Here is a 24,910-nt window from a genome sequence, read left to right on the forward strand (position 1 = left end):
CACATCACCAATCTGTTGTCCTATAGCAATTACTGTAACATCAGGTGTTTGATTGTTTCGGAAATGAAACTCAATGTGGTCAGATTTTTGTTCAACCATGTGGTATGTGCCATTTAAACTAACACTGTTTTCATTTTATTGTCCAGTTAGTCCGAGTCCAGAGTACCTTGTTCACACAGTCTATTAGAGGAGACAACCTCCGAAGGAAGTCATTTCCTAATAGACGTGGGGTTCCCTCTGGAGTCACGTCTATAACCGGGTGTTTGACCTTATGTCGCCCAATTTTCATTTCCAGATCCGCTGTCCCCTCGACAGGAATGAAGTTCTGGAAGTCCAGGAAGAAGGGTGAGAGGGATGAGAGGGATCTGGTGTCTCTCTCCCATTCCTGAATTTAGCTACTCAAAGGCCCTTTTGGACAGAAGAGTGGCTTGGCATCCAGTGTTCACCAGTGCTAAACATGCATATTGCCTTTGCACCTAGATGGGGGCATAGAACCTACCTTCTTTCTCCTCCAATGGGCAAAGGTAATGGGCACTTTGGGCAAGCTGGCCAGTTAATTTATTTATTTTGGACTCCGACACTGTGGGATTTTGGACAGTATTCTGCCAGAGTTTGGGAATCTGAGAACAAAATTTGGCATTTTGATATTTGGGGAGTTTTAGGCTCCCCTTTCCCTCCTGATTCTGTGCTGTCCCCCTCTTCCTCGTGGCGACAGCCACCAGAATTAATTTGGGGAATTTGAGAACCCCCCTTTTCCTCTGGTTCTGTGCTGTTCCCCCCTTCTTGGAGACAGTCACTAGAACCAGTTTGTGGGGTGGTTCCCTCTGTGATCCTTACGTGCTCTGGATAACAATTCTGGAGTTCAGGGATGGTTGATTCTGAATCAGTTCCCACACCTACCCAGTCTGGGTTCTGGTCTCTTGGGACCAGGTGTGTTGCTAGGTCTGGAAAAGATCTGGGGCTACCCTAAAGTCAGGAATGTCGTGACTCAGAGCTAGCTAACCTGTTGGTTGTAGCCCGTAAGCTTTTATCCGGAGCTGCAACCAAAAGACCCGGGCTATAGCCCCTTCAGCACCCCCGTAGCAATGACTCTGCTTGGGACCCATTTTTCTTTGGGAGGAATTCCTCTGTCCTTGAAGGAGAAGACTTTCTTCCCAGAATCCTCCAAGAATTCATCCCCTTCAAACTGGACGCCACCGACTTCCTCCACAAAATGGGCCTTTTTGGTTTCTTTCTCCTACCCACCCTCTGTTCACTGGGTTGCAGATTTTCAGAGGTTAGAGATTTTAGTTCCGGTTCCGGGGTGTCTAGGGGCTTTTCAAGGGTGAGGAATGTGATTTCTCTAGGGCTTTGCACCCCCCTTCCTCCCGTGCCTCCTCCTCCGGAACCGGTGGGTTGTCTGGGTTGTCTCCCAGTCATTGTTCTGGGTGGCAGACCCTTGGTTGGAGGGGTTCTGAGCCGCCATGTTCATATGAGGGTTCTGCTGAGTCCTCAACATGCAACTCAGCTCCTGAGTGAGATCTGGGCCTGGCGCTCCAGTTGGGACACCCGCTCCGGCTGGTACGGGGGTCTTGGATCAAATCTAGGTTGTTCTCGGGAAGAGTAACTATCTCTACTCCCGGAGTACCATGGGTACTGGGGATTCCCTTTGTAACTCTCCACCCTTGGCCTCCCCTCTCCCGGATTGGGTGGTCTGGACTCCTTAAAGCCGGGAGAGAAAGGAAGGTTGTCCTACATGTTGGTGTTTGGAAGGTACCAATGGATGAAACTTAACCCTGGATTTGGAAGATTACTGCCCTCCTGAGAGAAGTTAGGAGGGAAGTTTCCTGGGGCAGTACTCACCTGATTGGATCCTCCCTTTGGGCCAGGGGAGTCCACATGTACCCCAAGATAGGATTATTGCCCTTATATCTAGGGATGATGTAATTGGCAGAGTTAGAGGTCACATTGGTGGGTTTTCTACCTCACTACCACCTGCTGCTGATTGATCAGGTCTTCTTTGCCTCTGATTTGGCTGGTTTTGGGAAGGTGTGTTTTTATGCCCCCCCTAAATCTAGGTCCAAAATGGGGGCAACCTTCACCTCCGCCACCTTGGCAGCAGCGGGGGTGTTGGTTGGTTTGGGGTTTTTGGGTTGGTTTTTGTTTTCTACAGGTTTTTGGACCTCGTAGATCCGGGTAGCCTGCTCTATTACCCAGTCCCGGGTCCTGTTATGAAAATGTCTTACCCGCTGTGTCATAATATATTTTGGGAGTACATGAAAATAGGTGTTTATAAATTCCCTACTATTCATGCGCACCCGCCTAGTGGTTTGCGCAAATGCCCATTTAGCTCCTGCACAAATTCTCTTGGGGCCAGATTCTCTCCATACTGCAGATTGTAGGCCCCCTTGCGCAGCTCCTGGGGTTTTCTGTGTGTGGAGAAGTGCTTCCAGATGGCCGTTCTATAAGTGGACCACCGTGAATAGTTCTGGTCTTCCAGCCAAGCAAAGAAGCTGGAGTACTCTGGAGAGACCGTACATTTGGCGAATTCTAGGCAATTCTGAATATTTATTTTGTCAAAAGAGGTCATCATCTGATCATATAGCTCAGATGCTCCCAGACAGAATATTTAGCATTTTTGTGATACAAGATCATGACATTTCTGATAGCTTTAATCTGTTTAATTCGGTCTTTCACCAGAGCTCTCTTAAGTTTATTAGCCTTCTTTTGCCACTTCACTTGAGTCCATTCACCCTCAGATTCAGAGCTGCTGCTATTTGAGGTCCCCTCATTAACCTCTAGGCGCCCCCGGATTCTTTGAGCTGGCAAGTTGCTCTCAGAATGGTGGGGCCTAGTCTCATCTCCCCAGTTGTGCCTTGCGCTCTCTGGGTCACTCCCCTTGGATTCTCTCTTTTGCACAAGAGAGTAATCTTCTGACTCCTCCCTGCTCCCAGGGTTGGTGGAGAATCGCCCCCACTGCCCTTATTGGGTGGAGGTTTTCAAATTACTCTTTTAGGGCCTCAATTCCTGCTCTTTTCTCTCGGCAAAGCAAATCAAATGGTCCCTTTGTAGATGATGTTTCTTCAAGTCTAGCTCCCTGAGTTTTTCCTCATAGGAGTCTTCCTGGTCAGATATATTGGCCATATTATTTTGGAATCTGTACAGGGACGCCCGTCCATCAATCTCTGATGGGCGGTGGCCTGCCTGTTCAATCATTCTGAACCTACTAGAGTCTGGCTGCCTCAGAACTCCCTGTGCTTGTGAACCAGTGGACATGAAGTCAGCAGTGTCTTGCACATACAAAGTTGTAGATGGGTTTGAGGCCCTTGGTGCAGAGGGCATCACACTGATCAGGGATGGCCCTGTCCCTCTCTACTTGTTCGGGGTCCCTCAACTTTGGATTCAGCATAACATACTCTTTTTCTAACAGCTCAAGTTTCTCCCTGTCAGCCCCTATTTCCTGATGGTAGGCTAAGGCCTGGGCCTTTTGCTCTGCTATCAGGGCTTGACTTACCTCTATTACCTGCTCTTGAGCTGCCCCCAGCTTTGGAGTCCCCTGTTCTCATCAAAAAGGGCCTCATTGTCTTTTTGTGCTGCCTGTATTGCCTGGGAACACAGACCATTTTTGTTGCAGGAGATAAATCTCCTGATTATGCACATTTTTAGCTTAGGTGTTCTCTTCTAGCTCACCTTCTACTTGTCTTGCATGCCCAATTAAGTTTTCATATTCAGTTTTTAGGTCAGTCAGCTCCAGAAGGCATGACTCTTTTCTGTAGGTCTGGTTTTAATTTGCATACTTCTTGGTATAGGGCATCTTTATCCTGATACAGGGTGCCAACCTGTTCAGTCTGGTCATCCCTTTGTTTCTTGATAGCACTTAATTTCTGGCGTTCTTGGTCAAATTCTGTTTGAGAGTGGGGTTCTTTAATATTTAATGTATTATCTGTTTTAGTAAAGTGGTTATCTGCTCTGAGCAGACTCTTATATTTTAGTTGTTGATTCAATTCCAGGGAGTCAACCTTTTCCTGACACTCCACTTTTAATGCATCTACTTGGGCCTTTTGCTCCGAGTTGGTTTGTTGCTGTACTGCCAACTCTTCTTTTAACTGTTTGACATGCTTTTCAAATTCTACCTCAGAATCTTGGCTCTTTTACAATTTCTCTTCTATTAGTTTTAATTCACTCTGGATGTGGTTTAAGAGCTCAGAATGGTTTTGCGCAGAAATTGCACTTTGCTGATACTTTTCTTCAATGACTATCAGGTGGAAATATATATATGCAGTAAATTGGACCAACTTAAGCTGCTCCTGTTTGATACTCTGAGTCATATAAAACTCAGTCAGGGCTTGATGCAATAGGCCACTATTCGCCACACATCGATGTTTATGGAAATGACCTGTTGCATCATGTCTACTAGCCAGGCCTCCTGATATTGCGCTGTCCATTCCCCTCTAATTAATAGTTTGGACAGAAGGTGCTGCCTGGCCATGTTTATCTTCATTGTGATTATTATGAAGAGTGTTCTTCCTTTATTAAATTATTTATATAAAGACAAATCTGTATTCTGCTTTTGTCTAGTTCAGGGTTAATTTTATTTTGTTTTTATACACAGGCCTGAAACTTAGGGTCTAAGTTTTGGGATGGCGCTTTTACAGTGCAACACCATTTTCTAACCACAAAAAGTATCACTTCCTTTTCTGGGTTAGCCTGCTGTGTTAAGCTGTCACGGGTGGAAACACTTATCTCAATCCTGGACGAGCCCCCAATCCAAATCGGAATCATTTTTTGGGATGGGAAACAAAGGTACATAACAGATAGGATACTGAAGTGAAGAAAGGACACTTATGGCGACAGTATGGGTCTCTTTAAAGAAAATGAAAATCAGATTTTATAATGAAAGCAATCACACAGGCAAAAATCGGTTTTGTTCACAAAATGATTTGTTCTACTGAGACTGTATTTTAGTGGCTAGATTATTAAAGAAAGATACTGCATGCAAGGAGGTTAATTTCCAATTTTAACCAATTTGCGCCACGCACCTCCTTATACGGGAATCAATTAATTTATATCAAAAATAGTACTAAGGACTTACACAGAGGACGGAAATGATTTGAAGAGAATAACACTAACACATATATACTACACAGATTCTTCTAAGGACCAGATAAACAGAGGATGCTGACAATTTAGGAAGTTACTAGAGTTTTTATGGGATTTTGATAGGATTGGGACAGAATGCAAGGTAACAGAGCGAGGTATGCAGCTTTTAGGTACTGGGGAGGGTGATACCTACAAAATGCACTTGAGTTGGGTAGTTTGGACAGCAAACCGGGTCTCTGGACAGCGGCTGGGCTCTCCTTTATGGTAACAGCTGGCCAACAGAGGTCTGGTCCATGTGGACAGCGGGATGCATCAGCTGGGCAAAGGGGTCTAATTGCTGGATTCTCCCCAAGGGATCAGCAGCCTTTCCTCCTTTCTCCCTGAATTATTGGGATGGATATGGTTCTAGATAGGTGGTTCTAGATAGGTGGTTCTAGATAGGTGGTTCTAGATAGGGGGTTCTGCCTGGATCTGGTTCTGGAGTCTTGCAGGGTGAATTTTAAATGTTGAATCTCCCTATGCCTCCCTGCCTAGCTCTTATACAGGCAGAGGGACATCAAAGAATTTAAAATGTGGGCGGAAATAATCCAGACATACCTCTTGACTTAGGATAGGTCAGGCTAATTCCTGTCGCCACCTCCCTCTGAGCTGATTGGACTGAAGGAAGTGACCTCCCCTTAAGTGTGTGCATTTTATGACTCCTTGATCCCACAGGCCTAATTTTTCACAAAAAGGAGTTATGGAATACAACTTTATATTTGCAATCATCACCATTATACAAATCAGATAGGCAGATCCCATATTTCACAAGGACTATGCCAGTTCAAACGCCCAGTCTGTGCGATGCTGCTTCGCCCTCCAGGCACCATTTCACAGTTTTTCACGAGAAACATTTTACCTAAAAGCCTACAAATGGCTACACATAAGCATAACAGTCTCTCGCATATTTTCTCCAAATTTAATATCTGTGCCATTTATGCTTTCCCCAGAAATTTTTTTTTATTGCCATTCATGTCCACCACATGCCACGAAGACACAGTCTTAATTTGCTTGTCCAAAATTTACATTATAACTGTCATAATCTCACATTACTGCTTATTCAGATTATTGAAATAAATGTCTTAATGTAAAAAGTTCTTTCAGGTCTATGGATGGCATTTGTCACTGTATGGGCGGCCCTTCAAATCTCCACCGCCAGCCTGCCCCTCTTTGTCAGTTTGACCAAAAGGGTTACCGTAGCACCCTTTGATCCCAGGCAGTTGAAGCTGAGGAGAGTTGTCGAAGAAATTCACGCTTCTTTGTGAAAGTGCTAGTTCCCCTTAGTCCATTGTCCCTTGCTGGGGAAATGCCAGCCAGTCTGACGAGATCGCAAATTTCTACACCTTGGCCCTTTCATATTTGTACAGGGGCTTCCTTTCCCATGGGGGCTGGTCTCTGAAGTGCCTGCCTTGCAAAACTGGTTCTGCTGCTTTCAAAACAATGTTGTTCTTTTTCTCTCTTTCTTCGCAGAACGCCAGTCTTTTGTAAATAAATATAATATACATTTAAACCAAACCCCATCCCTACGCATATAATACTGTTCCTGTGCGAGTAATGGTGTTATTTCACATTTAGCTTTCAAAAGAGCAGTTTTCTTGCTTTTGGAAAAACGGATTTACACAAAGTTCTTTTTCTACATGTTGATTTCACAAGATGCAGTTTTCCTCGCATTTACTTTCTGAAGGCTTTTTATAGCTCAGGTCAGTTTCTGTACACAGGGTAATTGACTTATAGCAAGAGAGCAAGAGTTCTCTTTTGAAGTACTTTGTGTGGGATAATTTGTTTCCAAAGTGAATGTTAGCAGTGCGGACTGAAATGAAATTGGTCTTCAAAGCCCTTATTTGACAAAACAATGCCATTCTGGGAGGGATGGCCCTCATTTGACGATGTTCAACATGAAATAGATGGACAGGGCTGTGTTTTACTGGAACAAAACTGTGTGATGTTTAAAGATGAAAGTAGCACCAGTGCAAGGTCATTTTAAATAAAGGACATTTTCTTGTGCAGTTTTGAATTTTGGGGATGACAGACCAGCAGCGCAGAGCCATTCTGCCTTTAAAATACTTTATTTTGGGTTCACATGAAGAAAACAAACTGCAGCCATTCTTTGGGGTGGCTAAGTTCAATCTCGCCCCATATGTGCTTGGCAGACAAAAGCACAGCCGTTATTTTTGTAACTGCTAAAATGCAGTTTTGTGATGCAGGGTATTTCTGTTGGGGCTGGTAAATATATCCCACAATGTGATGCCACTTCCTGTTTTGTCAAGCGGTGAAAAGTCGTGTTGCATCGCTTCCCGTGATGTCACTTCAAGGTTGGGTAAAATGACATCCCTTCCGCTACAAGGGCCCTGTGATGTCATTTCCGCTACCCCTGGCATTTTGGTGAAATGACGTCCCTGTTAATTATTTATGAAAATCATGTTGTAGAGTACTTCAGGCTTCTGGTTGGGCACCGGGATGGCCACTGTTGCGGAGAAGCCGCGGGTCTAGAGGGGCAGACGTTGCAACCTGGAGCAGAACCAAAAAGAGAGCTGTGCTCAGTGTAATCTGACTACACCGAAGGAAAACATCACCAGCTCTGGAACTTTGAATCTTTTTTGTTTCATTAAATAGACTGTTTGATACAGGAATCCTGTCACTTTAGCAGTCCATTAAATAAAACAAAAGGGATTCTATTAACTCTGAAATAGCACAGTGGCAGGGAAGCTGACTTGATGCCGGCAGGACTGGGGGTCGAATCTTGCTGTAAGTGAGCCCCGGCTCCTAGAGTTTTGGGAGACTGGTCGGGCTCGGCCCGGCCAACTTAACGCCCTGCGCTCCCCTATAATTGGGGGGTGGAGGGGAGGCTCAGCGGGCCTTGACACTGGCACGTGATTTATGATTGACATGTTTTTCAATTGCATTTTCTGATTGGCCACACAAAAAAAAAAACGCTCTTCAACTTCTTTCTTAGGCCAGGGGCTGTATTACAGAAAATGTGCTCGTGCAATTTTGCATGGTATTAGCACTAGGGGAAAAAACAGCATTCTTTCATTGCATTTTTGCATCAAGGCAAACTTTGCTGTAGTGCTAATACCATTGCATATTAGCACAAGGGAAAATACTGCAGGGATGCAAACGTGCGTTAAAATAATGTTTTGCACCAGTGCAGTTTTTACCTTTGTGCCAATACCATGAAAAATTGCATGAGCACAGTTTCTGTTAAACATACTTTAATAACGATACATACTTAAGAAATGGTAATTTAAAAAGGAGAACAGGACCCTGCTGAACACATTGGCAAAAACTGCCCTTTATTTCCATCCGCATGCCACAGTGCTGTTTAATGGTCTTCCACAAGCAGCATCGACACATACTCTTTATAGAGAACGAGGTTTTTGTCGGGGTCCACAGCAGCGGACATCATCTCTTCCATCTCATCCTGGGTGAAAGGCTCCCCTGCAACAAGGGAGAAAGGTCGATCATCGTCTGGCTGCAAAATTCCTCTTAAGAACACAATCTTCCTTACATGGCATATGTTCAGCAGCAACACATTGCATCATCATCACTGTCTGGGCACGGTGGACACAATGTTCATTTTTGTATGATATTGTCAAGTATCAACCTGGATGTTCGTTACAAAAAAAGGATGCCAAATGATACAAAGGCATCAACATTCCTTATAAAATCAAGTCATCGACATCCACGTGCTGCTACAATCAGCATTGACATTCCATATTTCCTTTGCATGTGACATAAATTCATGTGCATTCCTATTGCTATTAACAAATGCTGCAGCACTTCTAAGCAGGAGGAATCTTTCATGAAGCCCTGTATATAAACCATTTATATATATATTCAGTGAAAAAAACTTTGTTAAAGGGACGTTATGGTTAAGTTGCGCTACTAAAAACCTATGAAATTCAGTGAAAAAAACTTTGTTAAAGGGACATTATGGTTAAGTTGTGCTACTAAAAACCTATGAAATTCAGTGAAAAAACTTTGTTAAAGGGACGTTATGGTTCCAAGTAAAACCGAAAAACCCTTGAAATTCGCCAGTTATGGTAAGCTAAGCAACCATAACTCGCGCCACCACCGTGCTCTGCTAAGACTAACACCCAGGACATCAAAGATGACATCACAAATGTCATTGATGACATCATTGATGACATCACATGTGCATTTACCTTTCATGAAAAGTCTGTACAAGGGTTTCTTATTGTAATGTTAATTTTAAAAAAGTGTCAATGATCATTGGAATAAATATCAAGGGCTATTTAGTCCATCCAGTATACTAAGGTGCTCATGTAGAAACATAGGCATTGTGTGCAGCATGCTTGATGGAGGTGCAATATTCATAAGGTTGCCATGTTGAATAGAGAAATGATAACTGTTTTCTTATTAGACTTTTGCATACTGTGAAACATGTGATAAGTAGATAAAACACAAAGAGACAACACCACATACAAATATGAGTATATACAAGGAAATTGAAGTAGTAGCAAAAAGTGTTCATAACCTAACTGATTACCTTTATGCAGAGAAATGATTGCTCTGTTTCAAAGCTGCTACTTACCCTATATATATATCACATGATGTGCCTGGTCTCTAAGGAAAGTAGTGTGAATACAAGATATAAAAATATGAGCATATACAGGGAAAGTACAGTAATAAAAAAACAACAGAACTATCAGAAAGTGCCGACAACTCTACTGATTATTTTAATGCACAGAAAGGATTGCTGTCTTTCCAGCTTGTGTCTTCCCCTATGTATATGTTTCATATGATATGACTGGATCCTAAGGGAATTGTAAGAACATACTTGAAGGATAAGTCTACAAATATACTACCATTTCCACTTTTAATTCCTGACTGTTACTGAAGAAAACCATGTGGCCTAGATATGTCAGTAAAGGAAAAAAGGCGGAACCAGACATGTGATGTCATCAGTGATGTCATCAATGACATTTGTGATGTCATCTTTGATGTCCTGGGTGTTAGTCTTAGCAGAGCACGGTGGTGGCGCGAGTTATGGTTGCTTAGCTTACCATAACTGGCGAATTTCAAGGGTTTTTCGGTTTTACTTGGAACCATAACGTCCCTTTAACAAAGTTTTTTCACGGAATTTCATAGGTTTTTAGTAGCAAAACTTAACAATAATGACTTTGACTTTATATACATGTCATATGGAACTGACTAGATCTCTTCTTATGAACTTGATGTCCGCGAAATGATTTAATGTTCGCGGACATGTTCGGAGAACAGTACCACTACCTAAAAACTTGGGGGGGGGGGGGTATGTTTTATCGTTATATCATAATATAAGAACATTTAACAAATTCAAAAAGCAGCACACAAACACATTATATATAGTAATACTTAAGAAATGTAACCCATATATGTAACACACTAACCATTCCTTTAAATACAATATGTTCTGAAATGGAATATACCACAAGAACATAAATTGGCTTCCAACATAATTACCTCACAGACACAACAGAACTGAGAACAAAACCAGACCCACTGAATACATAGGACTTATCTTACCAGAAATAGTAAGTGTACTTCATGTTACTCATATATTTATAAACTTTCTGTATTAGATTAAAAAATATATTGGGGCCAATTCATAGAATTCGGCGCACAAGTGGCGCACGCGGCTGGCGCACAGGGTGCGCGTGCGGTAGTCTGCGCCAGCCGCGTGCGCCGAAACACATTCAGGCGCACAGCGTATTCATGGATTCCAACATCCACGACCAGCCGTGGCGCAGAGTGGCGCAGCGACCCTGCAGCAGCGTCAGTTACGCCCCCACGAACGCCCCTTGCGCAGGGAAAAGCCATCAAAATCCCCAATCCAGCGCAAAGGGCAGCAGCAAACGCAGAGCGGGGAGCGTGTATTTCAGGGGTGTGCGGGTGTCCCCACACGCGATAGGCCTGGGTACGTGTATTACAGGGGTGCGCGAGAAAATCTACACGCGATTGGGCTGGGTACGTGGATTTCAGGGGTGCGCGAGAAAATCTACACGCGATTGGCCTGGGTACGTGTATTACAGGGGTGCGCGAGAAAATCTACACGCGATTGGGCTGGGTACGTGGATTTCAGGGGTGCGCGAGAAAATCTACACGCGATTGGGCTGGGTACGTGGATTTCAGGGGTGCGCGAGAAATTCTACACGCGATTGACCTGGGTACGTGGATTTCAGGGGTGCGCGAGAAAATCTACACGCGATTGGGCTGGGTACGTGGATTTCAGGGGTGCGCGAGAAATTCTACACGCGATTGGGCTGGGTACGTGGATTTCAGGGGTGCGCGAGAAATTCTACACGCGATTAGCCTGGGTACGTGGATTTGGTGCGCGAGAAAATCTACACGCGATAGGGCTGGGTACGTGGATTTCAGGGGTGCGCGAGAAATTCTACACGCGATTGGCCTGGGTACGTGTATTACAGGGGTGCACGAGAAATCCTACACGCGATTGGGCCTGTGCGAGTGGGGCATTGTATTACGTGGGTGTGCGGGAAGTTGAAGAGGTGAATTGCCAGCGTGGGTCCTCCCAGGTCTCCCCTCTACCCCCTCCACGACCTCTGCAGGCAGCCCACACCACAGGGGACTACCCTGCACCCCTGGTCATGTCCCACAGGCAGCCCATCCACCATGGGCATGCCCCCCAGCCAAGCCACATGTCCCCTTGCACCCCCACCCCCCAGCACCGTGGGGCACCTGCCAGCAGGCCCCCAACCATGTCCCACTCATGTCCCCTTGCACCCCCACCCCCCAGTCACCAGGGGCACCTGCCAGCAGGCCCCCAACCATGTCCCACTCATGTCCCCTTGCACCCCCACCCCCCAGCACTGTGGGGCACCTGCCAGCAGGCCCCCAACCATGTCCCACTCATGTCCCCTTGCACCCCCACCCCCCAGCACTGTGGGGCACCTGCCAGCAGGCCCCCAACCATGTCCCCTTGCACCCCCCCCAGCAGGCCCCCACTCATGTCCCCCTGCACCCCCACCCCCCAGCACTGTGGGGCACCTGCCAGCAGGCCCCCAACCATGTCCCCTTGCACCCCCACCCCCCAGCAGGCCCCCACTCATGTCCCCCTGCACCCCCACCCCCCAGCACTGTGGGGCACCTGCCACCAGGCCCCCACCCATGTCTCCCACCACCCCCACTCCCCCAGTCACCAGGGGCAGCCTCCACAAGGCCGCCACCCATGTCTCCCACCACCCCCACCCCCCAGTCACCAGGGGCAGCCTCCACCAGGCCCCCACCCATGTCTCCCACCACCCCCACCCCCACCCCCCAGTCACCAGGGGCAGCCTCCACCAGGCCCCCACCCATGTCTCCCACCACCCCCACCCCTCCAGTCACCAGGGGCAGCCTCCACAAGGCCCCCACCCATGTCTCCCACCACCCCCACACCCCCAGTCACCAGGGGCAGCCTCCACAAGGCCCCCACCCATGTCTCCCACCACCCCCACACCCCCAGTCACCAGGGGCAGCCTCCACAAGGCCGCCACCCATGTCTCCCACCACCCCCACCCCCCAGTCACCAGGGGCAGCCTCCACCAGGCCCCCACCCATGTCTCCCACCACCCCCACTCCCCAGTCACCAGGGGCAGCCTCCACAAGGCCCCCACCCATGTCTCCCACCACCCCCACCCCTCCAGTCACCAGGGGCAGCCTCCACCAGGCCCCCACCCATGTCTCCCACCACCCCCACCCCTCCAGTCACCAGGGGCAGCCTCCACCAGGCCCCCACCCATGTCTCACACCACCCCCACCCCTCCAGTCACCAGGGGCAGCCTCCACCAGGCCCCCACCCATGTCTCCCACCACCCCCACCCCTCCAGTCACCAGGGGCAGCCTCCACCAGGCCCCCACCCATGTCTCCCACCACCCCCACCCCTCCAGTCACCAGGGGCAGCCTCCACAAGGCCCCCCACCATGTCTCCCACCACCCCCACCCCCAGCAGGCCCCCACTCATGTCCCCTTGCACCCCCACCCCCCAGCAGGCCCCCACTCATGTCCCCCTGCACCCCCACCCCCCAGCACTGTGGGGCACCTGCCACCAGGCCCCCACCCATGTCTCCCACCACCCCCACTCCCCCAGTCACCAGGGGCAGCCTCCACAAGGCCGCCACCCATGTCTCCCACCACCCCCACTCCCCAGTCACCAGGGGCAGCCTCCACAAGGCCCCCACCCATGTCTCCCACCACCCCCACCCCTCCAGTCACCAGGGGCAGCCTCCACCAGGCCCCCACCCATGTCTACCACCACCCCCACCCCTCCAGTCACCAGGGGCAGCCTCCACAAGGCCCCCACCCATGTCTCCCACCACCCCCACCCCCCAGTCACCAGGGGCAGCCTCCACCAGGCCCCCACCCATGTCTCCCACCACCCCCACGCCTCCAGTCACCAGGGGCAGCCTCCACAAGGCCCCCACCCATGTCTCCCACCACCCCCACCCCTCCAGTCACCAGGGGCAGCCTCCACAAGGCCCCCACCCATGTCTCCCACCACCCCCACCCCTCCAGTCACCAGGGGCAGCCTCCACAAGGCCCCCACCCATGTCTCCCACCACCCCCACCCCCCAGTCACCAGGGGCAGCCTCCACCAGGCCCCCACCCATGTCTCCCACCACCCCCACCCCTCCAGTCACCAGGGGCAGCCTCCACCAGGCCCCCACCCATGTCTCCCACCACCCCCACTCCCCCAGTCACCAGGGGCAGCCTCCACAAGGCCGCCACCCATGTCTCCCACCACCCCCACTCCCCCAGTCACCAGGGGCAGCCTCCACAAGGCCCCCACCCATGTCTCCCACCACCCCCACCCCCCAGTCACCAGGGGCAGCCTCCACAAGGCCCCCACCCATGTCTCCCACCACCCCCACCCCCCGTCACCAGGGGCAGCCTCCACAAGGCCCCCAACCATGTCTCCCAGCACCCCCACCCCTCCAGTCACCAGGGGCAGCCTCCACCAGGCCCCCACCCATGTCTCCCACCACCCCCACCCCTCCAGTCACCAGGGGCAGCCTCCACAAGGCCCCCACCCATGTCTCCCACCACCCCCACCCCCCAGCACTGTGGGGCACCTGCCAGCAGGCCCCCAACCATGTCTCCCACCACCCCCACCCCTCCAGTCACCAGGGGCAGCCTCCACAAGGCCCCCCACCATGTCTCCCACCACCCCCACCCCCAGCAGGCCCCCACTCATGTCCCCTTGCACCCCCACCCCCCAGCACTGTGGGGCACCTGCCAGCAGGCCCCCAACCATGTCCCCCTGCCCCCAGGTCCTGACGAAACGCAATCATGGCAGTAATGGGCAGCATACCCAGCACAAACACCCAGCCAAGGATTGCATCCACCCACATAGTAGATGCAATTACATGATACAACCCCAATGGCAAGTATGTAAATGAACACATGTCCCTCACACACACATACACAATGGGTGCAAGTGAATGTCAAAACCCATATCATGACATGCATGAAACCAATGAGAAAATACCACAAATGTAAGTAATAAATAGATGTATTAAAGATGAAAATGAAGTAAAGAAATAAAACACACAACAATGGGGATGACAAAACAAATGGTCCATGTCCGAGAACTAATAGAAAAAATCAAAAAACAAAAAGGAATCCAAAAACTAATGTAGTCCAAAGCAAAATAATGGGGGGAAAAATAAGGAAAAACCATTGCCTCATGGTGAACACAAATATAAATCCAACAAATGTTTTCCAAACATCAAACTATGTACAAGAACATCCCAGGGTCCATGAGCCCAACACCATAAATTAAACCTACTACTACTAACTAATAATAAAAATATATACAGAAAAGTGGCCATTGTCCGAGCGGTCCAAAAAAAAGTTAAAAAATAAAGGAAACCTAACACTAACTAACTAAAGAACTATATACAATGGCAGCGGGCAAGTCCTGCGGCTCACTCTGTGATGTTGCCGGCCAGGGCATCCTCGAACTCCATGTCGATGTCCCGGAGGCGGGACTCTGTCCTGGCCCCGAGGTCTCGCAGGGACAACCCCGTGTCCACCTCAAACTCCCTGCGAGCTTCCTCGAGGCACTCAGCCCGCCTCAACGCCCGACGCATGGAGAACTCCGCCCTGACCATGGTGAGCCGCTCCTCTTCCGCCCGCTGCTGCTCCGCACCTATCCGCTGGACCAACTGCTCCCACACGGAAGACACTGCCATCCCAGGGTTCTCCTGCCCTCCGGCCGATGCCTGCCCCTCTGATCTTGATGGCCCCGAGCCATGATGCCTCCCACGTCGAGCCTGCTGCTGCCTCCGACGCCACTGCCTCTGCCAGCACGACGGCATCCAGGCTGATGGAATCCACCGATGCCGTTGTGCACGTGCCCTGCCAGATGATGCCGGCACATCCTCCATCTGCAGGGGGACAGTTTCTGGTGTGTCCACCCCTGCTGGACCTTCGACTCCCGACTGTGGCAGGGATGGGGTCCCCACCGAGCTGGCTGCGTTGGTCGGGGCAGGTCCACAGGGGGCCCTGGTGGCATCTGGGCCGGAAGACGGCATGGAGCACGACTGGCGCATAGCCACCACAGAGGAGGAGAGGGTCGCCAGAAGGCCACACACATGTAGGAAACCCCCGACCATGGCGGCTCCCAAATGGTTCACGTACGCACGGTGCTCTTCGTGATGATGTGCATGCTCCTCCCGGGAAGCATGCACCTCATCACGAATGCCAGCCGTGCGCAACGCCACACCAATCAGGACCCTCTCCACACGGCCAGGGGTCCCCTCGTCCGCAGGTAGAGGAGTGTCAGATGACATGGACATCTCCCTTACCTGCGGACGGGCCTGGGATGGGGCATCCCTGCTGGTGCATGGTGGTGCAGTCACAGTGTCAGGGACAGTGACATGCACAGGCACCTCCACGGCGACCTGTGCTGCCTCCTGCCCCTGGCCCTGGACTGCACCACTTGCACCAGCGGGGATGCCCCCACCAGGCCCCATGTGTGGCTCAGTAGCGACCTCCTCCCCCTCTGTGGAAACCACCAACCTGGATGTCTCCACGCCGTCTTCTGCCGGTGCAAGCCCCTGTGGGGGCTCACCCACCCCTTCCGCTGCAGCCGTGGTGGCATCCCCGCCGCTCTGCTCCACAGCGCCTTCTCCGCCCTCTTCTTCACTTGCCACTGTGTAGAGGGAGACATAGAACACAAGCATCAGGGTACTGTACAATGGTCCCCTAGACAGGAAGCAATAGCAGATGAGTGGCACTGTCATACATCACTTCCATCATGTCCCTCCACAACACATGGGTCAGTGCAGGCAAAACACATACAGTAACAGGCATGGCGCATGCCATGGACATTGGCATACATGACCAGGGGACTCATGATTCATACAATGTTGGTTTTAAACTCACATGCATCATGGGTCTTGCCATCACATGCACACACCTCACCGTAGTTCCATCCATCTGGCCTCGTACACCACAGACGCAGTGGATACAAGGATGACTAGGCTGCATCAGTGAATCTGAACATTGTCACAGACATGTGTCATGCATCCATGGCAGTTACAAGTCACAGACACGCAGGTCAGACACACACACATGGACACCATACGTGTACATGGGACCAGCACCCATCCCTCACCCCCACCCATGTCCAGGAACAGAGACTGCCATGCTTCCATGTGTCCATTCCGCACAGAGCCCCCCATGTTGCAATAGAACACATGCACCAACCATGTGGTTCACACATCACTGTACTCACATGCCTGACCATGATGTCCCTGCACACACACATACGTACATGGCCTATGTCACACATACAGGCAGGTATCAGACAACCAGCACACTGCAACATGCCCTGTCTCACACAGTAATGCTTGGCCACTTACCGGCCAACTCCAGATCGGTCTGCCTCCGAAGGATCTGGGCGTGGAGCACTGGGTCTACGCGTTCCAGGACCCTCATCTGGATGTCACTCAGGCGTGCCCGGCCCCCCTCCGCGAGGCGCCGGGCCTTATTGAGGGTCCTGGACCTCAAGTCCTCCCAGCGCTTCTTGATGTGCTTGATGTCGCGGGTTGCCACCCCCTCCGCGTTAATGGCAACCACTACATCGTCCCAGATCCTCTCCCGTCCTTCCTTGTTGGCGCGTGGTCTTCCGAAGAGGGCATCATAATGCCCCAGGACATGCTCCACCAGGACACCAACTTCCTTCTCACTGAAGCTGGTGGCCCTCTGCCTCTCTGGCTGGGGGTCGCCACTGGTCTCAGATGGTGCTTGCCCCGACATGGCGACCCCCGAGGCAGGCGTGGGTGGGCAACTGGGTCCTGGGGCTGGGCTGTGGAGCGATGGTATCCCAGTCGGGAGTCTACTGTTCCAGCAGGGGTCGACACAGCAACTGGACCCCTGCAGATGGCTGATGTGCAGGCAGCAAATGGCAGGGCACGGTGGCAGCAGGCAGGCAGGCAGCAGCAGCAGATGGCACGTGGGAGGCTGCTCGGGGCACTGGGGGGCAGTGATTCGGCCTTCAGGGCAGGAGCGTGGTCTTCCGTGTGTATTCGCGTGGCCAGCTTGATACGGAGTGATTTGGCACGTGAAAAATCTGCACGTCAGCGTGTAATTCGAGGAAAGGCCCTTAGCGCGTAAGCGCGTCTGCACGCATACGCATTTTCATTGGACCAAAGGCCCTCAGCGCGTGAGCGCGTCTGTGACGTGTCGTGCGAGGGTGTATCCCTCATTGCACGTGATGACAGAACACACGTGGATTTCAACCAATCGCGTGTGAAAGTTCACGGCACCCCGGAACACACGTACCCAGGCCAATCGCGTGTAGATTTTCTCGCGCACCCCTGTAATACACGTACCCAGGCCAATCGCGTGTGGAACTACCCACGCACCCGGAAACACACGTACCCAGGCTAATCGCGCGTGTAATGCGCGTAATCGCGCGTGAAAAACTGCACGTCCGCATGTGACGTGACGCGCGCGTGCGTTTCCCTCAGCACGGGTTAAAGGTGAGCGGGCCCAGCAATTCGCTGTACGTGCCTTCCGTGGAGACCGACGTGTGTTGCTGCTTCCAGTTGTTTCGCGCGCCATCTACTTCACAGCTCTCAAGGACGTATCTCTTCTTTTGGCGGGGGTATTGGCTACGCGTGTTTTTCTGCATCGCGCTAGTCAGACGGTGAGTCGCAAACGCTCCTTTTCCCCACTGCGGGTGCCCCTGTGTATTGCACCCATTTTCGATGTCAACGTAGCCTGCGTGTCCCACGCGTACGCGTTATTCGTGTTACTGGGTGCCACCGCGTACTGCGGGAGGTTAAATCCACGCACGTAGGCTGCAGGGTTGCGTGCACGGTTTTACTGCAGTTTTGGGGTGCCTGAGCGTTGCGTGACCCGTCACCACATCACCGGGGTCACATACAGCCTTGCAGGTGCAGGGGGGCTGTTAACATCTTGCTTCCCACCCCCTTCACCCCAATTGCCCAGGTCAATTGTGCTGTACACCTCCCATTGGCACCACTCCATCTGTGCCAGCACTATTACATCTGTGCCATGGTTGGGAGGCCACCAAAGGTGAGGGGCGCCTCAGCTGGGCGTACTCCTCGTGGCGGGCGTGGTCGGGGACGTGGCCGTGGTGACCATGGAGTAGGGGGACTCCAGGGTGTCCAGGGCAGCCACAGAGGGGGAAGAGGCAGGGGTGCGCCACTTGAGCACAATGTTGTGCCATGTGTTGGTGCAGCCATGCCACCACCCCCTGTGGTTCCGGGGGATGCAGCTCCTGCATCTGGCACTGGCACCGGTATGACCCGGCAGTCCGTTCCATAGACTGCCACGGGCCCAAGGGTAGCGGTAGCTGCAGGTGCAGCTGTGGACACCGCCACCCAGGCTCAGGGTCTGCCAGCGCAGGCTGCGTTGGCACTTGAAGAGCCCTTGGTAGATCTCCAACAGGCCAGGGGGGAAACCATAGGGGCACGCCGGGCTGCTCAGACCAAGACACGTGTCCCTGGGGCAGTCATGTCATCTGCTGCCCCGAACAGCCGGGTGTTGGCAAGTGCAGGGGCAGATGCACCCAACAGCACCCCGGTTGTGAGTCTGCCAACCAGGACCGTTGCGGTCAATGACCCTGCCACAGCTGATGTTGCTGCGCAGGGTCCATTAGTGGGCACCCAGCTGCCACTGACACAAGTCAGGCCTTTGGTCATCCCTCCACCTGCCACTCCCTCGGCTCAATCCACCGAACCCACTGGCCATACTGGTCAGGGCGGCATTAGCCAGCCAGGGTCTGCGCCACAGTCCAAGAGGAGGAAGGTTGCACCTGCAGCACAGGCTGGGACCCCACACACAGCCACGACCTCCTGCACGTCGAGGAAGAAGCCTTTCTGTAAGCAGGAACTGGACTTCCTTGTGGACTACGTGCGGGGACACAGCTGTGACATGCTAGTGGGTGCCAATAGTCAGACTACGGCTGCCCAACGTGACACCCACTGGAAGCATGTTGCGGAACATGTCAGTTCATTCGGCCATGAGGTGCGCACGGCGCAGGAGTGCAAAAAGCGCTGGAATGACATCAAGCGCAGCACTAAGGCTAAGCGTGCCTCAAATTACAACTTGACTCTGGTGACTGGCGGTGGGCCTGCACCAGAGGAGGAAGAACTCACTCCGCATGAGGCTCTCGTTGCGGAGTTCATACCACCAGAATTGGTCGAAGGTGTGGGAGAGATGCTGGACTTTGATGCCCAGTCCAGTGAGTGTTGATGCGTAGTTGTTGAGGACGTGTGTGTTTCACTTGTGGGATGTGTTGTGCATGATTGCTGCTACATGTGACGTGTACATGGTTCTGATGTGTAAGTAATGCAATGCTACCGTCATGCATGTCTCCTCTGCCTGCATGCGGGACTCCATGTGGGCATGCTCCCTTGCCCCTTCTCCGCCACTCTGCACCCCAGTTCCACCTTTGCACTGGTCTGCTACATTCTTGCCAATGTGTAGTTTCTTGTTCATGTGTCCTGTGTAGATGCTAACTTCCAGCTTAGAAACTGCCAGACATATGCCATGTGGTACAGACTTAGTACTCGATGCAGGGTATCCCACTTGTACTGTGCATGGGTCAGATGTCCCGCAGGGACATGAGTGCCCATTCATGCTCCATGTGCATTGCACGCATGCCCCTATGTGTCCTTGACTGGATGATCACTGTAATATGAGTCCTTGGTTACATACATTGCCTGCCATATTATCGGCCTCCCCATGTCAACTGTGGCTCAGTCCTGCGTTGCACACATGTTTAGGCTCTGACAATCTGTGTGGCTCACAGGCCTCAGCCTGTTCAATGGCCAATGACTCTGTCCAACTCTTGTCGTGTCTTCTTCACACGTGGCTGGCCTCCGGATCTTCCATCATGTGTCCTGCCCACTGTCCCAGCATCATTTGCAGTGTTGTAATTTGAATCACATTAAGCTGTTGATGCCAGTCAACACTGCTTGTCAATACACAGGTGTATGGTCAGCCTTTTGATACCATGCTAGGCATCCCTGCTTTGGTACTGGGGTGGAGGGGTGCTTGGCTGCTAGACATGGTACACATTGAATACACAATGCACGTGATGTCTGAATTTGACATTGCACTGCCTTCACATTTCCTGGCACACACCATGGAGTGCTTGTATATGTAGGTAGTGAGTGGCGTACACATTTTCAGCACTGCATAGACCCACTTCCATGCAAACTGCCACCTTTCAACAGGTCTGATCACAGTAGCTATTCAAAGTAGACCCAGCATGCATGCCAGGTCATATGTTGTGTGTCACATGTCTGCCGGATGAATTTGCTGTCGGTGTGTGTGTGTGTTGTGTGCTTCTGACATGTGTAGTGACCTTTTCCTCTCTATTTTTCAGGTGATGACGCAATGGATGCAGAGGATGGTGTTGTCATGCCAGACACAGGGTTGGTAAGACCACATCAACCCGGCACTAGTGGGGGTCGTGGGGTGGTAGGCCACGAAAACCCCCAAGTGCTGCAGTCCATCCTGTCTCTGGCTGCCTATGAGTCCAGCCGTGATGACGACTCTGACGTCCATGTTGAGTTGGATGAGCATCAAGTCCATGTGTCAGGGGTGAGTGATTCTGATGTGGACACTCCTCTGTCTGCGACACCTGCACTGAGGGATCAGACAGTCTTGGTTCCTCCGCCCGTGGTGGATCGGGACGCAGGGTCACCCTCCACACCAGTCACTGATGTGCCTGGGACATCACGTCGACGGGGGCATGTAGTCGTGCAGCCGCAGGCGGTGCCAACACAGCAAGGACCTCCGGTCCTTGGGTCCCGCAGGGGGTCAAGCCCGGCAACGCGGTCGCCGCGCGCAACCGCTGTATACTGAGTGGGAGCAAGACATGACGGCCAATTCTGAACGGCAGGGGGCAGCAATGGAGAACATCGCTGACAGCATGGAGCGTGTGGCCCGATCTGTGCTCCCCCCTGCTAGGCAGGTGCTTCTCCAGCAGCAGGCGGCACGGTCCACGGCCCGCTCGCTCAGGCTGGGCATGGCGGCCTCAGACAGGGCACGCCAGGCTGAAATGTCGTCTCTGCGTCAAGCAATTGCTGCTCACGCAGAGGCGCACATGGATGCCCTGAGGGAGGAGTATGCCTCCCTCAGATCCACTCTGGGTGTCCTTATGATGTCCCAGAGGCAGCAGGCAGAGGAGAGGTTTGCACAGCTTGAGCGCACCATCTCGGCTGAGCTACAGGCTTGCCGGGAGGTGCAGCGGTTGTCCAGCCAGGCCTTGCAGGAGGAACTCCGTGTTACACGTGCTACCTTGCAAGAGGAAGCACGTGTATCACGTGAGGTTCTGCATGCAGACCTATGTAACATCGCCACACAGAACCAGGCTCACCTGTCCGGCAGACTTGCTGCCGACGAGGGGCAAGCTGCGGCTAGGCGTGGCCAGGCTACTGTGCCACGTCCTCCTTTCCGGGATGAGCCAGACTCGGACGACCATCTATCTCCCACATAGGACGTGCTGTGCAGGCGTTGAGCCCATGGAGGTATTTTTTTTTGGCTCAGCATCATCGCATGTGGATGTTGAGCAGCACCCTGTACCTCCCCCCTCCTGGGTGCCTCCCCTCCCCCCCGGGTCATATGTGGCCATTTTTGATTTTTCGTTTAGTTTAGTTAGTTAAGTTTCTGTTTGATAGTTAGTTTAAATAGGTAATGTAGGTTTTCCATAGTTAGTGTAATTAGTTAATAGTTGAGTTAGTTTAAAATTTGTAGTCTATTGTGCTTTCATGTGACAGTGCGGTGCCTTGTGGTTTTTGAAGGCATCCACTGTCTGTTCCAGCTGGGCCCTTCATGGTTGTCTTGTGTATGTGTTTGCTGCTTGGGTTCCTTGACTCACATATGCCACTCCTGCCTCCCTTATCCATGGGCTCGCAAGGATGGTTCGGTGTTACAGAATTTTACACAAGGGCTTTGGACTGTCATATCTGTGGCATGTCTGGTGCTTTGTGACTTGTGTTGACACCCCTAGTGGGGATGATTTAGGTGTAATTGTCCACTGTTCAGCTTTTGTTAGATGGGGTGTGTCATGATTAATGTGGACATTGATTGCTATGCATTGTGTATTATGTCTCATTTCTTTCCTGTACACGTGCCTGTTGCAATTCATGCTGTAGATAGTGTTCCACACTTTGGAAGTCAAAGACGGACTGATGGTGTGATTTGTGATGTGACTCTCTGACATGGTCAAGTAATGAGATGCCTGATGAGACACACACAGATCACTTTGATGCATTAATCATTTGTTTCATGCACTTTCTGCAGGGGGATGAGGCACCAGAGCACCTTTGCCAGCAGACATGGCCCATTGGACGACGGATTTCCTGACCCGTTTGTTGGTGCCCACATGCACATGTGTGCACGAGCAGAGCCACAGTGATTGCAGACCCACATCCTAGAACTGCTGACATGTTCCAAGGAACTCCAGGCAAGGTGAGCATCACAGGGGGGCCACGACACAGCAAAGCTTGCACCAGGCGAGTTGCACATGCAGGCTTAGTCACAGCACTGAGGGTGAGCTTAGACGAATATTGGTGTTGAAACACACAATGCAGCTCAGATGTGTTTGTGGACTGATGGCTGTTGATAGTAGGGTTGTCTGGGACACATGCAGGGGCAGTGGCACATACCCTGCAGTACACCAAGGTTCATTGAGGCACTTGTATCAACCATGTAGCCTTCCAAGACATGGAAAGGGGCAGCTCACAGGGACATACAGCAAGGGACATACTTGGGTGCAGTGCATGTCTATTCCACGTACTTCATGATAAATGCTCTGCCAACTTTGTTTTGGTCATGGTGGTACGCAACTTGCTCTGTAGTCATGGCTTGCCATATGGGTCTGTCTGCTTACCCAGGGAACATTGCATGTTGTGTGAATTGTGACACATTGGTGTTCCATTTGCCACGCACCCACCAGCGCCTGACTTACTGCATTGACTGTGTATGACCCATCACAGGGGTGATGTTATATATGGGTACGAAGCATCGAGCACTGATTGTCTGTTTGTAGAGTAGTTAGTTGCTATGGGGCATGTTTTGTGTTGTGTTTTCGTGTAATTGGCACATACAGGTTGTTGACTGTGTCTCTCTTTGCAGCATTGGAGTGCTCCTGTAACCGGCCCTGAGAGTGCGCAGGCAGGAGGCCAGCACTCAAAACCAGAGCTAAGTGTCTTGTTGTTTTCCTTACAAACTGCCCTGCATAGGCTTGCTGGGGAGTGTACTGATGCATGGATGTATGTTTTTTTCCCTATTCACCCGTGATCCTATGCAATTATGAAACCTGTACCCTCTACCCGGTGTTCCTGCTTCCCGTGCCTATCCAAGCAACGTTCCCTGACCCTCTTTCCCCACTGGGGTTGCGGATGCCTGTGTAAGCCCCGAACTTGCAGGCGCCAAAACCCTAGAGGGGGTGGTTGGTTCGTACCACTCCTGAGCCTGGACTACAGAAGGCCATGACAATGATGTCCAAGTTTGTTTGGATTGTGTATGTGTTCATGCAGGTTGTATATTTTCGTGCATTCCCTAGTTTCATGTGTCATTCCTCCTCCCCTCACCTGCCACTCATTCCAGTCATCCAGTGTGTCTACACCTGTCCCGACTGCATATCCCTGAACCTCATTCCCCACCATGATCTCAGGGGCCTGTGTGAGTTTGACCTTGCAGGCACCCGGGACATGGTGTGGGTGGTTGTTTCATGAGACTCCCGCGCCTGTACAGGGGACCTGTGACAATACACATCCATTCATGGTGCATCATCCTATGTCATGTACCACACATGTCTCACATCCTGTCGTGACATTGTTCTGCTGTGCTACCTTGGTTGTTGCATCATTGTGGTAGTACTTGGCGTTTGTGAGGTACTGCTACGTCAAGTCATCTACTGGAGGGTGTTTGGGTTCGTTTTCATGCCTTGGATTTTGTGATTTTGGAAATGAGTGTGGATTCTGAGGGTTCAGGCATCTTTTAACACACAAGGTGGGAGATGGACACGAAGGGTAAAGGTGATCCTGTGGCCAGGTGGAAATGAGGGTTGGAGGCTCCATGACCCAGGTGCAGTTGTTCAGTGGGTCATGGTCATTTGCGTGGGAGGGGGGGGTTGTTGTTGATAGTTGCATTGCCCTGCAGTGTGATGGGAACTCTGACATTGTAATGTTGTTGTCCTATGTACATGTTGTGTTCTGCTGATCAATGCCTGTTCATGTGTTGTGTTTTCCTTTCAGGTGTGAGGGGATAGTTGTGGTTTGACATGCTGGGGTGTAC

The 24,910-nt window shown here is 51.4% G+C and overlaps 1 protein-coding gene across 2 annotated transcripts in view; it reads right to left on the reverse strand.

Moving 5' to 3' along the window:
• Positions 1–8,386: 8,386 nt before the first annotated feature.
• EFCAB2 (EF-hand calcium binding domain 2) overlaps positions 8,387–24,910 on the reverse strand; it is a 337,580-nt gene continuing 321,056 nt past the window's right edge. For both annotated transcript variants that reach the window (XM_069608005.1, XM_069608007.1), the window contains exon 7: positions 8,387–8,556. In XM_069608005.1, the coding sequence (XP_069464106.1) occupies positions 8,441–8,556 (116 nt within the window). In that variant the 3' untranslated portion in view covers positions 8,387–8,440. The remainder of the gene's footprint in view (positions 8,557–24,910) is intronic.

Source organism: Ambystoma mexicanum, chromosome 4q (assembly GCF_040938575.1).
Source record: "Ambystoma mexicanum isolate Mex_15411 chromosome 4q, UKY_AmexF1_1, whole genome shotgun sequence".
In the NCBI taxonomy this organism is placed as follows: Eukaryota; Metazoa; Chordata; class Amphibia; order Caudata; family Ambystomatidae; genus Ambystoma; species Ambystoma mexicanum.